At 58.4% G+C, this 14250-nt stretch overlaps 1 protein-coding gene across 1 annotated transcript; it reads left to right on the top strand.

Moving 5' to 3' along the window:
• The first annotated feature begins 554 nt into the window (after positions 1–554).
• LOC123380253 lies at positions 555–12470 on the top strand. The gene is made up of 6 exons (XM_045038106.1): positions 555–836; positions 945–1073; positions 3014–3206; positions 10134–11634; positions 11855–12006; positions 12231–12470. The coding sequence occupies exons 1-4, from the start codon at positions 555–557 to the stop codon at positions 10892–10894; spliced, it is 1365 nt and encodes a 454-aa protein (XP_044894041.1). The 3' UTR covers positions 10895–11634; positions 11855–12006; positions 12231–12470.
• The last annotated feature ends 1780 nt before the right edge of the window (positions 12471–14250 follow it).

Below are 14250 nucleotides of genomic sequence, written 5' to 3' on the forward strand. Positions count from 1 at the left end.
TCGTGTCTGGGCCTCCTGGCGGCCCTTGGCTGCGTAGGTGTCTTCTTCCCGGTTGGGTCCAGGGGTCTCTGCCTGAGGCACACGGCTGTCGGTGTCTGGGCCCTGTCCCTTCGCTTGAGCATCGCGACTTCACTCTGTCCGACTCGCTTAAAGGCTTAAAGGCATGCGTCGTATTCCTAAAGGCTCTTGGCGTCTCCTGTGGTGTCTCTTTCTCGGTCCGGCCCGTTACAATCCTGTGCCGTCCTGGTGGCGGGAGCCCGCCAGGGTCTCCCCGTGACCCAGGCCTCGGCCACCACGTTCCTCCCCCCAGGCGGCCTCTATGTCTCCGGCCCCTCCTGGCCTCACCCTCCATGGTGAACGGCGGGGCCAGCCCCGTCCTCAGCTCGTCCTGGGGAGCACCGGGAGGAGCGGGGAAGGAACCTCTCTGGTGGGCGTTAGCAGACGAGGCCGAGGTGCCCCGGGACAGAGGGGCAGGTGGCACAGACCCTGTGGAGACGCCGGCTCAGCTCGGCACGGGGACCCCCTCCCGCGGAGCCCGGGGTGGACTCGGACAAATGACGTCCCTGCTCCGAGCTGGGTGCTCCACAAGGCGCACGCACAAACCCGGCCCTTTCTGCCCCCGAGGCTGCTGCAGCAAGTACACAGTGTCACCGCCGAGTGCGGCTTCCGTGGGCCTGCAGAACAAGCCCGTGCTGCTGCTGGTGGCGGCCGGTTGTGGGGGGCCGCTTCCCTCCCGCCCGCCACGCCCATCGGACCGGGCCGCAGCGCCAGTGTCCCGGGGCCGCGAGGCTTCCCGGCACCTGCAGACCCCAAGCATCACGGGCAAAGGCACCGCGGCTCCGTCCGTCTCCCAAGGGCCAGGCTCGGTCCTTCCACAGACTTCCTTTCTGTCACCCCTGACGCGAGACTTGGCTCATCCGCACCCCCCCCGGTTCTCTGTCCAGATGGCGCCCCTGCACGCGGGGCTTTGGAGCCAGACTGACCTCGTTCCAACTCTGGCTCTGCCCTTCGAGGCCGTGTGGCCCCCGGGGGTCATCACGCCGCGGCTTTGGTGCCTATGCTCCGAGGGGAGGGTGCGGCGGGCAGCTGATACGCAAGATTGCTGTGAAGATGAATCAACCTTGTGAGCTCGTGGGATTCTATTCACAAGATGGGTCATTACGTACACTTTCTTTCAGCCTTAACGCGTTTAACTGTGTCCATTCAGGTCCACCTGTAAAGGCTGGAGCTGACGTTCCAGGGTGTTGTTTTCTCTGTACTGGTTCCTTGCTTTAAACCCTGGCTCTCGGGGTGCCTGGGGGGCTCCGTCGGTGAAGCGTCCGACTTCGGCTCAGGTCACGATCTCGCGGTCCGTGAGTTCGAGACCCGCGTCGGGCTCTGTGCTGACGGTTCAGAGCCTGGAGCCTGTTTCAGATTCTGTGTCTCCCTCTCTCTGACCCTCCCCCGTTCATGCTCTGTCTCTCTCTGTCTCAAAAATAAATAAACGTTAAAAAAAGATTTAAGAAAAAAAATAATAAACCCTGGCTCTCTGCATCTTTTTTTCCCCACGGTGAGCAAATCACAGGACCGACAAAACGTTTTTATTAACGTTGGGTTTGCGTTTGTCTGATGGGTTCTGTCCTCCTTGATGATAAGATAGCACGTGATCTCTCCTCTCGGGTGTAATTTATCCATACATTTGTAACACTGTTTGATTCCTACGTGTGCTTACGCAACTATTTGCACTTGTCCGAAGCAAGGAAGATGGGCTAAAACCTTGTGTTAAAACAGGGGGCTGTCTCTTTATTCCCGAATCCCACAGTCTGTCACTGCGTATTCTGCGATGCTGACATTTCACGAGTGTGTGGACGAGACCCTGGTGGAGGTGACAGGGCGAGAAATGCCCCCGAGGCTGTCCCCGGAAGGTCCTCACTTTCCCATTTCCATTAACTCCTTACACTCGAGGGGATTAGTTCTTTGTCTGTTGCTGGAAGTGTGAATAACATGTATACCGCCTTCATTCTTCACTGGACTTTGCCTTTTGTTATTAGTTCTTATAATTTTTTCATGTTTATTTATTTTTTTGAGAGAGAGAGAGAGAGAGAGACAGAGCGTGAGCAGGGCAGGGGCAGAGAGAGAGGGAGACCCAGAATCCGAAGCAGGCTCCAGGCTCCGAGCTGTCGGCACAGAGCCCGACGTGGGGCTCGAACTCACGAAATGTGAGATCATGACCTGCGCCAAACTCGGTCACCTCACCGATTGAGCCACCCAGGTGCCCCTGTCATTACTATGATTACTGTTGCCCATACAGAGCATTTTGATATATTTGAATTTATCAGCCTTTTACTTGTGGCTTGTGTGTTTTGACTTGTATTTATGCAAGTCTGACATGCGTAAGACAATGTAGAACCTAACCTATATTTTTTCATCATGATATTTGCATGGCTTCATTTTTAAGCATTTAGGTATTTGATCCATTTGGATTTTTCGCTAGGGGATGGTGTGAGGTGTGGACCGGACCTAAACTTTTCTTCTCAGATTTGTCAAGTACTTGATCTTGTTCAGGGTACCATCCGCTTGTTAGCAGCTCCGTGGTGTAAGACCTAGTCTCACAGCCCCCCCGAAGCGTGCCATAGGGCGTTGCTGACTCGAATCGACGCACTGTGCCTCAGGTCTCCAGGACTCGCTCACATCCTAACGAGTTTGTGCTCCCTGGCCCCCCACCCCACCCCCGTTCTGCTCTCTGTGTCCGCGAGCTCAGCTTTTTTTTAGATTCCAAACAGAAGCGTCATCGTGTGGGTCTGTCTGGCTGATTTCACTCAGCACGATGCCCTCAAGGTCCATCCGGGTTGTCAACAATGGCAAGACTTCCCGCGTCCTCACGGCTGAAGAAGCTCCCGTTTCGCGTATGCCCCTCATCTTCCTTACGCATTTGCCCCGCTGATGGCCACTGAGGCAGTTTCCACGTGTTGGCCGTTGTGAACAGGGCTGCAGCGAACACGCAGTGCGTTTAGGCTCTTACTGCCCTCCGCAGCCGAAACGGCGCTCTCCGGTGGTACGCGTCACAGCGTGTTTTCTGCCGACCGTCTGGTTTACCCGGTCCCGAGACGGAAAGGGCGGTGGCGTCTACTCCGGAGGGATGGCGAGACCGTGGCACTTGCACGCCGTGGCTGCTGTGATGAACTGCCCCAAGGCGGAGGCCACGAAGTGGACCTTGAAGGCAACAGGTGCGCGTAGCTAGGAAAACGGAATACTCACAGCAAAACCAAAGGACCTCTGAACGTGGTGATGTGATTCTTCCCGGGGAATGTATAAGAGACAAACAGAAGTGGCGAAGGAAAAAGTCATCCTGACCTTCGTTAAGACGGTAACAAAGGCGGAGAGATGGGGCTAACCTCCAGACAGAGCGGGAGCCGTCCCCTGGGGGAGTCCCCTCTGTCTGTCTGTCTGTCTCTCAAAACTAAGCATTAAAAAAATTTTTTTAAGTGTTTCCGAACGTCCAAGAGGAAAGTCATTCCTATTTTCAGTGTCTCCCCCGGAGAAGAGGGAGAGATGTCTCTGGGTGGCGGGCAGGGTGTCTCTTCCGGGAGACCAAGCATCCTCTTGAAGGGCTCCCGGGCTGGGAGGAACTCAGCAACTCGGGAAGGGAGGTGACTTCCATTGTGACAGCTGACTGCACTCACTTCCCCGGTAAATACGTCACACCCCCACTGCCTGGAGACAAAGCCTGGAGTAGAGTAAGTGCGAACCAGAGCCGGTCCCTTGAAGGTGGGTTACGAGCCCAGAATTCCCTCACCGCCGCTGGTTAACAGTGTGCCGGGAGCCCAACCAGGGCGGAGGCTTTAAAACAAATAAAGCTATAAAAAATCCGGATGGGACAAACTGTTGACGATACGCTTAAGTGTACCCCGAAGAAGGAACGGATAAATCTTAAAATTATCAAGAGTTCAGCAAGTCTGACAGCCACATGAAACTCTTTTATTGCTATATCTTCCCCCGAAAGAAAGCAAATTTTTAAGAGCTCTAAATATACAACCGCCTCAGAAACATTAAGTGCTTAGAAGGATTTCCACCAGAAGTGTCCTATGATTGGGAAGACTGAATCCTATCATCAAAGTACCAGTTCTCCCCAAACCGATTCTGTGTACTTCTGCACAAACCATCATGTCCCTCCTTGAAAAGCTTTTTAAAAATGTATATGGAGGGGCGCCTGGGTGGTGCAGTCGGTTGAGCGTCCGACTTCAGCCAGGTCACGATCTCACGGTCCGTGAGTTCGAGCCCCGCGTCGGGCTCTGGGCTGATGGCTCGGAGCCTGGAGCCTGTTTCCGATTCTGTGTCTCCCTCTCTCTCTGCCCCTCCCCCGTTCATGCTCTGTCTCTCTCTGTCCCAAAAATAAATAAACGTTGAAAAAAAAATTTAAAAAAATAAATAAATAAAAATGTATATGGAAACGCAGATGGTCAGACATAATTAAGGCCCTCTCAAAGAGCTCTGGGTAAAGCTCCAGAAACCCGGACAGCGTGGTTTATTCACAAGCATAGAAAACCTGGTCAATGCAGAGGATGGCCAGTGCTGAGCGGGACTCCCTCACAGAACAAGTGCGCACAAGGGACACGCTCTGTGTACCTGGCACCAGGACTCTGGGCTTCCACAGAGAAAACCCCAACACGGCCCTCCTCTCCCCCATACACAGAACTCAGTTCCAAGAGGAACTGAGAGCTACTCAGCTTTTGGAAGCAATATATGACGACATAGCTCTAACGCTGGGGAGGGACTAGTGCCCTACACAAGATCTAAAAACCCTAAGAAGAGAAGAACAGCATGGATGGATTTGAATATTGTCAAGGGCAGGCTTCATTTCAACCAAAGACGCAAGAAATGAACTGAAACACTAAACTGTGTAGTTCCAGAATATACTTTTTTTGAGCCTTTTAATTTTTATTTGAGTTTTATTTTTTTAATGTTTAGTTGAGTTTTGAGGCAGAGACAGAGGTGAGCAGGGAGGGGCAGAGAGAGACGGAGACACAGAATCGGAAGCGGGCTCCAGGCTCCGCACATGTCGGCACAGAGCCCGACGCGGGGCTCGAACCCGCGAACCGTGAGATCGCGACCCGAGCCGAAGTCAGACGCTTAACCGACTGAGCCACCCAGGCGCCCCTAGTTGTTTTTTTTTTTTAAGTAAGCTCTATACCCAACATGGGGCTCGAACTCAACGACCCCAAGATCAAGAGTGACACGCTCTTCCTACTGCGCGAGCCAGGCACCCCAAGAATATATTTATAGTGCAAATAAGCAACAAAGGTTTTTTTGCCCCAAATCTATAAAGACTTCCCTTAAAACAGCCAGCAAAGCGTATTGGTTCCTGACAAACCGCACTGCAGAAAGATGGGACTAGGTGGGTTAGATGGGACGACGTAAGAGGTCATCTTCGCCTGTTTCCTGTTGGAAAACATCCTCCTTAAATACGATGCAAAAATCAAGAAGCTTCGAGAGAGGAAACACCGCGGCGGGGTGGAAAGCCAGGCCACGGGCCGTGAGAGCCACTGGGGGTTGACACAGATGAGAGGGGACGGCCCCTGAGCACCAAGCAGGACAGCAGCGCCCCGAGGGCACAGGCAGACGGGGGAGGGGGGGTCCCCGCGGTTACATCCTCGGGGAGGCTGCCGAGGGAGCCCGGGGGCCACGGGAAAGTGCGCACGCGTCCCTGGGCACTGGGGGCACTTGTCAAGGTTGCTGGGATAAGAGAAGGCTCGTAAGGATGTGTTGTCTCACTCCTTTTCCTCCAGGTGTGGGATTTGCTGCCCTGAGGTTTTTACAATGCGGGGAAAGTGTATGCTATGAACTCACAGCAGGTTTGTGGAGGTGAAAATGCATATTGTGAGCCTCAGGGCAGCTGCTTAGAGGGCGAAGCGTATAGATATAGCTCCCAGGAGGACAGTGAGAGACCCACAAGTATGTCCAACTGACTTCCTGCAGTGTTTTCAGCCAATGGCCCCGGAACCAGTAGACCTCCGTAGGCAAAAAGTTAATAAAAACTAGCCTCCACCTCATACCTTAGATTAAAAAAATAGCTCCAAATGGATCAAAGACTTTAAAGGAAAAACTGTAAATCTTTCAGGAGAGAAGCAGAGGAGAAATCCGGGGGACCGAGGGCTCTGTGAGCGATTTTGGACTCAACACCAAAGCACAATCCATCCAAGGGCAAGCCGGTCAACTAGATCCCACGCTTCCCCGCAAGACACGTGTCTAACAAAGGCCTTGTGCCTGGAATTCAGAACTCTCAAAACTCAACAGTTAAAAAAAAAACCCAGTGCAGGGGCGCCTGGGGGGCTCAGTCGGTTGAGCATCCGACTTCGGCTCAGGTCACGATCTCACGGTTCGTGGGTCCGAGCCCCGCGTCGGGCTCTGTGCTGACGGCTCGGAGCCTGGAGCCCGCTTTGGGTTCTGTGTCTCCCTCTCTCTGCCCCTCCCCTGCTCGCACTCTGTCTCTCTTAAAAATAAAGAATCATTAAAAAAAATTTTTTGTTTAAGGTGCAGATGAAAATGGCAATGTGTGAGACGCAAAGGACCGGGGTTGATGGCCGATCAGATGCTGCGGAAGCAAAGCTAGCAAACCTGAGGAAAGGGCAGAGAAGAACTCACCTTGGAAAAAGCAAGAAGGTCATCAATGCACTGAAGGAAGCGGGTGGACTGATATACACCGCCCTCCCCCCGCCAAGTCCCCGAATGAGGCCAGGGCGGGGGAGACAGAAAGGAAAGGTTTCCAAAGCGGATGACAAGTTACAAACTCCCTAGACCTAAGACACCCCAGAAAATCCCCCCGTGTTTGGGAACGAAACAGCACACATCTCAACAGTACGTGTGTCCCAGAAGAAATCAGCAGGGAATTTAGAAAGTATTTTGAACAGAATAGACATGAAAACAGAGAACAGTATTTGTGGGATGTCCCCACATGAAAACAGAAATGCGTAGCACCCGTTGCCTTGCAGGTAAGGAAGAAAGGTCTCAGACCCAAGAGCACAGCAGCCCCTGAGATTTCAACCTTTTTCCAACGGTGGCGAAGAGACGCGAGTAGGCGTGTCCGCGCAGGATGCCCCGGGGACGCCCGCTCGACGCCTGTTGTCAGACGCGCGTACCCTGTGCCTCCGCCCCGATCCGAGCTCCTTCTGCTGAAAATCTCCCCCACGCGCAGCCCTTCTACACGCACCGGGTGAGAGGCCTCGGGAGGGCTGGCCCTGCCCACGCCTGGACCTCGGGCTCCGGCCTCCGACGCTGGGGGAGAATGAGTCACCGTCGCACGAGCCCCGGTGCGGGTGGTGTCACTGCAGCCAGAGCTGACGAACACACCGTCGGTCCTCACACTGGGCTCCGTAGGAAGAGAGCCAGCCGCGGGGACGGGCACGCGTGACAGGGACGCGTGACGGCCCTTCTGCAGATGCTCGGGATGCACCATCTGACGGAGAGCAGACTCTTCTCCGACCCCAGGACCCCTCCTTCATCACCCGCCCACCGTGTCCGGACGATCCGTGGGCAGCAACGCAGAGACGGCAGATGCATTTTTTGAAAGGACGGTTCCGGGTTAAACTTCATTCGTAGATGGTTTCCAAAGAGCCTCAGGCGACTGTCCCTCGGGTTAGATGGAGGGACGTTAAAGTCACCGTATGCACACATGTCCTGCGCCCGCGTCCCCGCCACTGCACCAAGCCGAGCCTCTGGAAGAAGGGCCTCGTGTGCAGAGCCTGCCGCCTCTTCTGTTTGGAGCCGGACCCCGTACAGGGGTGGCCCCCAGCTCCCTCCACCAAGTGACAAGCCTGGCCGTGCGTGACGCAGCCCGAGGCCTGGATTCACCCCTGCGGCAAAGGGCAGCTGAGCAAGCCGGCGCGACACCCAAGTGCCCACGGGGCCGTCGGCTGAGCGAATGCTGAATGTGCCCTTGGAACGGCCTCTGTTGACTCCAAGAGACTTGCTTGAAACTAACGAGACAGCCGGTTGATCGACCCATGGAAACGAATGGAAGAGAGCACGATGCCTTTTACTCGCAGCCTGTAAGGGCTCAGCGGCCGCAGAACAGAACTGAGACCGTCTGGCCCAGCAAAGCGCCGGGGACTCGGCCCGGCCTCAGGGAATCCGGCGTGAGGGTCTCAGACCTGCGGGGACGTCCACATCGTGCTCACGGCAGTTAGGACAGGAGCGCGTGGGAGCCGCTGGAAGGCCGCGCGGTTCCCTCCCGACCCGCGTTGTCTGGGGGGGCCCGGCCGGACCCCCGTCTGGAGGTGGACGCGGGATGGACGTCGGCTTCTCCCGGAGCCCCTCCTCTGTTCCGAGGCTGCCACCGGGAACGGAGTGCCCCAGAGCCGGGCAGGCCGGGGGGCGGGGGGTCACGAGATGCAGACATAGGAAGTCTCAGATAAAGGCCGGGCTCCGGATTTGCAAGTGGCTCCACGCGGGAAGACCCAAGGGGCCCAGGGGACTTGGTCACTCCCTGGCAGGACGCCGTCCAAAGCGGAGGTGCCTCCGGCACTCCCTGACCCCAGGCGGGACTTTGGCCTCCGGGGATCCTGGCCTCTGCGGCCAGCTCCTCGAGAAGACGGCCAGGTAACCGGAAAGAGGGAGCCGCCTCCTTTCATCTCGTGCCTTCTTAACCCAGGGGTGCATTTTCCTGCCACGTCCGACCTCAGGATTTGTGCCGGGGGGGGGGGGGGGCTGACAAGGGACAGGACGGGAGGGGTCCCTTAGAAGCGGTGTGAGAGCAGCAGGACACCCAGGGCTGACCTTGGACCTCCTCGGTTCTTCTGACTCAACAGCTTAACTCCTACGCCCACGTTTATTTCTTTTTTTGTTCAATGTTTATTTTTATTTTTGAGAGAGGGAGAGAGAGAGAGAGCGCGCGTGGGGGAGGGGCAGAGAGAGAGGGAGACCCAGAACCCGAAGCAGGCGCCAGGCTCTGAGCTGTCCGCACAGAGCCCGATGCGGGGCTTGAACTCATGAAACTCGAGATGGTGACCTGAGCCGAAGTCGGACGCTCAACCGACTGAGCCCCCCAGGCGCCCCTGTGGGTGGTCAGATTTTAAGACTCGGTTCATTAAGGCAGACCCTGAGGTGGACGTTGGCAGTCGGGGCAGGTAGTGGGGGGCGGGGGGGGGGGGTCAGACAGTCGGCAGCAGGAGGGGTGGGGGGTGTGGGGGTCAGGCAGTTGCATCACAAGCAGGGCCACTGACCCGAGGGGACTTTGTAATCCCGGCGAGGTCGGGTGGGGGGAGTTTCAAACGCGGAGCCGATCTGGGGCAGGGCCCTCCAGTCCTCCTGAGACCCCAGCGGGGGCACCGTGTGTGACTGCAGCCCTCAGGGCCGCCCGTGGGTAATTGTAGGCATACCACAGGCTTTTATCTGCTCTCGGGAGTCATTCCAGAAGCTTCAGGGATCCAGAAACAAGGTCTCTGCGGCTTGCAAAGAACCAGGAAGCTCTCAGTATTCTGAGACCGCAGGTGACTTCGTAACCGTATCAGCTTGCTGAGGCTCTGCTAACACAGTTCCACACTGTGCTCACACTGCAGAGACTCACTGTCCCCATCCTGGAGCCCGAGGTCCAGGCGTGGGCAGGGCCGGCCTCCCGAGGCCCCTCTCCCTGCGTGTGGACGGCCGCCCTCCCACTGTGTCCTCACGGGGCCGTCCCTCTGTGCGTGTCTGTGTCCCGCTCCCCTCTCCTTCTAAGGACCCCGGTCACGCGGGATCAGGGCCCACCCCGTGGCCCCGTGTTACCCCGATCACCTCTCTGAAGTCCCCGTCTCCGGATATGGTCACATTCTGAAATGCTGGGTGCTGGGACTTCAACATGAGTTTGGGGGACGCTACCTGTAGGCAGATGGGGACCCTGAAGCAGGAAGCAGGCAGCTCCTCCCCCGGGTTATCGACGGCCACACCCTCAGCCTGGATCAGACCACCTGGTCCAGCCCAGACGTCGGCTTCCGGAGGAAACACTGACCCCCTCCTCGATTTCCAGCAGGGTGGCCGGGGTCCGGGTTTTCCCAGGACCGTAGGGGCTCCCAGGATATGGGATGTTCAGAACTCCACGCAGGGAAGGACCAGACAGGCCGAGACAAATGGCCCACCCTCCCCGAGAGAGCCAACAGAGACCCCCAGTGGGCAGTCCTGAGCCGGGTGGGGCTTCCCTGTCTGTCGAGGCTGCTCTGGTGCACACGCGGCCCAGGGCTCAGGCGTGTGTCTTCCTCGGGACCCCGGGAGTCCCCTTCAGGGGCCCCAGAGCTCCCCGAGAGTGACCGACGGGCAGAGGGCCCTCGGCAGGTGCCAGACCCACGAAGTTGGCAAACCTTCGTTTCCTCGAGGTGTGCCCGGCCCTCCCTGGACCAGCTCTGCCTGGGACGTGGATTCCGCACAGGGAGGCCAAGACCGCCGTCCGCGCGCGGCAAATGAGGCGGGGAGCCAGGGGGCCCTGTACCCGGAGACGGTTCTCTCCGTCCAGGTGCCAGTGGCCGCGTGCGGGGTGGTGGGCGGCAGTGTGGCCTGCCGGCTTCTCCGCCCCCACGTCCAGAGCGGCCCCCGCTTCCCGCACCTGGCTGTCGCCGACGGCCCGGGCCTGGGCAGCGCGGCTCTCGCCCGGCCGGACAACACCCTGGCGCTACGTGCCCACGCGGCCGTGGTGCTGGACGCGCTCGCCGGCTTCTCCAGCGCGGCGGGCCTCTGTCTCCTGGCGGCCGTGAGCGCTGAGCGCTCCCCGGGCACCTGCTCTCCTTCCTGGTGTCGCCGCCACCGCCCGAAGCGCACTGCGGCGGCCTCGAGCTCCCTGAGCCTGGCCCCTGGCGTCCTGGGGCTGCTGTCCGTGTGGCCCTTGCGGCTCACCCGGCCGTCTACGTCCTCGCTCTGCACCTCGACAGGAGACGGCGCCCGGGGTCCCTGAAGACCCTCCTCCGGCCCCGCCGAGTGAGACAGAGGCATAAGGGGAGGGGGCCCCTGCCAGCCGCAGGGTCGGCCCCGTCACAAAGCCACGTTCTTCTGGCCAACCACACCCACGTGTGCTCTCGCGGCCACCGCGTCACAGCCACCTCCTCTCCCCGTGACCACCCCACTTCCCCAGTGCCCATGGGAAACCCCCTGGGAGCGGGACGGGAGGCGGAGCGGCGACCCGGGTCCTCCGCCCTCCCTGTGTCCAAGGTTCTGGCCCCCTCCGACCCCGCCCATCCCTCCCATCCCCCAGATGAGGGCTGACTGCCCCCAAATCTGCCTCCCCCTCAGCCTCAGTTTCCCCATCCTCGCCTCCCTGGAAAGCCGGGATCACACGACCGCATCAGAAGAAAGCCGTGTCTGGCTCGGGGAACTGAAATCCAGGCCCAAGCGGGGTGTTGACCAGCTGTTCCCGCTTCCTCCAGGTTCCTTGGTTCCAAGTCCCCTGCACCCACCGCCCCAGAGCATCCCCACACTTTTCCCCTTCCCTCCACCGTGACCACTAGGCGCATGTCACCAGCCGCTCTCCCCCGTGGCCAGAATCTCAGCTGAGCCCCGTGACCAGACTTGGGCTCTGTCTCCACCACCGACCCCCAACTGATCCCCTGTGCCCAGCACAGCCAGGCGCCCCGGCCTCCACCTGCTGTAAGAGTTCGGTTGCCCAGGATGGCGACGGTGCCCTGAGCGCGGCCCCAGGTGTGCCTCCAACGTCATCCCCTTGGCCCAGAAAACACCCTCCCTGCTCAAGCCCTGCACCCCCCGCCCCCGCCCGCCCCTCATCACCGGTACAAACCGCAGTCTCTCCTTCCCCTTCTTAGAGACGCCTCTTCGGAGCCCCCGACCCCTTTTGTGCCCTTCCCTGTCACCTGTTTCCTTACGGAATGTTATGTTTTGTTTATCATGTACCACGTATTAGGGTCTGTTGGTTTCAGACCTTCCCTGCCTGGACCTGAAGCGACAGCAGGCAGGGACCATGCCCCCCGTCCCCCCTGTTGGCCGGTGTTCCCAGCAAACAGCAAACTGCCTGCACCTGTTACGTCTCAGCACACACATCAGCCGGCGGAACTGGTAAGTCACGACCCACCACGCAGGGCACATACTCCCTGAGGCACATCGACCTTGTAGCCAGGATTCCATAATCACGTCCTTGGGGGTTCCCCCCTCCCCCGCCGCCCCACCATGCTTTCGGTATTGGTTTATAGCATTTTTTAAACCTGGTTAGGAAATACCACTCATACGTGACTGTTAGGTGAAACCCATAACGTTGTCCTTGTTGCCTAAATCTCAACCAGGTTTGTAAAACGTGCCGAATGGATCGGTGAGCGGTGTGCCCTCTTTCTTTCATATACACAAGTGATGCGCGTGCTAACGCTGTTCTTGAGATGTTCGGATGCAAACGATCCTCAGAGCAGCGCCTGGGTGGCTCAGTCGGTTAAGTGTCTGACTTCAGCTCAGAGCACAACCTCGCGGTTCGTGAGTTCGAGCCCCGCGTCGACAGCCTGGAGCCTGTTTCGCATTCTGTGTCTTGCGCTCTCTCTCTGCCCCTGCCCTGCTCATGCTCTGTCTCTCTCTCTCTCTCTGTCTCAAAAATAAATAAACATTAAGATAAATAAAGAAAAGAAAACCATCCTCGTGATGTTGTTGTTCAGATCGTACTCTTTTCTTTCCAGAACAAAGGCCCAAAACAGAGCAGGTCAGGTCAAAGCGTCCTACTGACTAACTTTCTATCACCCTAGCGTGTGTCACAGATTCAGACTTACACGTTGATGGTGCCATTTGATGACCGAGTGGCAGAAACCCCGATCCAGGCTGTCACCGTGGCTAACCCAGTCCCTCGGACCACACAGATCTATTGTCTCGTGGTTCTGGGGGTGGCAAGTCCAAGATCGGGATGCCGGCACACTTCCTGGTGCGGCCCCTCCTGGAATACAGGCGGCCCCTGTCTGCTGCGTCCCCTCAGCCAGCGAGGCGCCCCCACAAGGGCACTAATCCCATCACGGGGCCCCACCCCCTTGACCTCCTCCTAACCCAACCACCTCCCAAAAGCCCCATCTCCAAATGCCACTGCACTGGGAGACGGTAAGCTGCCATAGCCAAACGCCACGGATAGGAGGCGTATTTCCTACGGGACGTCCAGCCTCCAGAAGCCTCCAGAAGCCCACGGTGTGGGCACGGCTGGTGTGCGGTGAAGCCGTGTCCCTGCAGGCAGGTGCTGTGTCCTCACACAATCGTCCTTCTGCATGCACGTCCCCCGTGTCTGTTCCTCTTCCTCTGAGGACCCCACTCACGCTGGATCAGGTCCCCCCGCCCCCAGGACCTCATTTTGCCCTAGTCACCTCCTTACAGACCCCATCCCCAAATACAGTCCCACGGGGGAGTCGGGGCTTCAGCATATCAAGCGGGGGGCGTGCAGGCTGGCTGGCCTGCTCACCGTCTCTCAGCCCTGCTATTGGCCACTGCTCAGGCGTGCACGTGCCTCCTCCTTTCCCGTCACTTCTTCCACACAAAGTGGACCGGATGCTCGCCGCTCTGTCCACCGTGAGAATTTCCCCTCCTCGCTGTCTTTTGTGGGCACCCCTTGGTAGGGCTATGCTGAGCTGTTCGTGCAGCGCTTGGACCATCATATCAACGTACCCGTGGACAAGACCCAGGTCTTCCTCCTCCACCGTGTGGCCCAGGGACCGCCTTCGAGTCCTTAAGAGTGAGCTCAAGTAGAGGCTTTGGTGACATGGAGGTCTGAGCCACCTGTTCCTAAAACCTCCTGGACCCACGGGACCTGCTCATGCCCCACCCCAAAGCACCGCATCGGTTGAGGACAGGTGGCTGCCTGCTCGGCTGACATCAGGACTCATGGAGTCTATCGGTCTCTAGCTCAGGGTGGGCGGCCCAGGCACATGGCCACCCGCCAGCCCGCAGTCAGGCCTGCTGCCTCTGCTGCAGCCCGGGGGCACCCCGGGAGCTGCTTTCCAGATTTTGACATACCCTCTGCCCCAGAAGGCCCGTCCCTGCCCCAGAACGCCAGGGCTCTGCCCGCAACTTCCTGCCCAGACCGGCCTGGTGGAACGGGAGGAGAAATCACCGGGACCCAGCACCGCATCCCCGGCTTCCCAGTCGCCGCGCTCCAGAGCAGCGAGGCTCCAGTGACTCCCCACCAGCCCCCGAGGGCTCCCGCTGGTCCACTTGCGCGGCTTCGGCCTTTTGTTTCCAAGCGGGGCCGCCCTGGGGTTGTGATTTTCGGTGCTCGTGAGGCTGAGCGCTTTTTCCCACGCACGACCGTGGGTTTCCTTTCCTGCGGACGCCGTGAATACCTTG

Source organism: Felis catus, chromosome D1 (assembly GCF_018350175.1).
Source record: "Felis catus isolate Fca126 chromosome D1, F.catus_Fca126_mat1.0, whole genome shotgun sequence".
NCBI lineage: Eukaryota > Metazoa > Chordata > Mammalia > Carnivora > Felidae > Felis > Felis catus.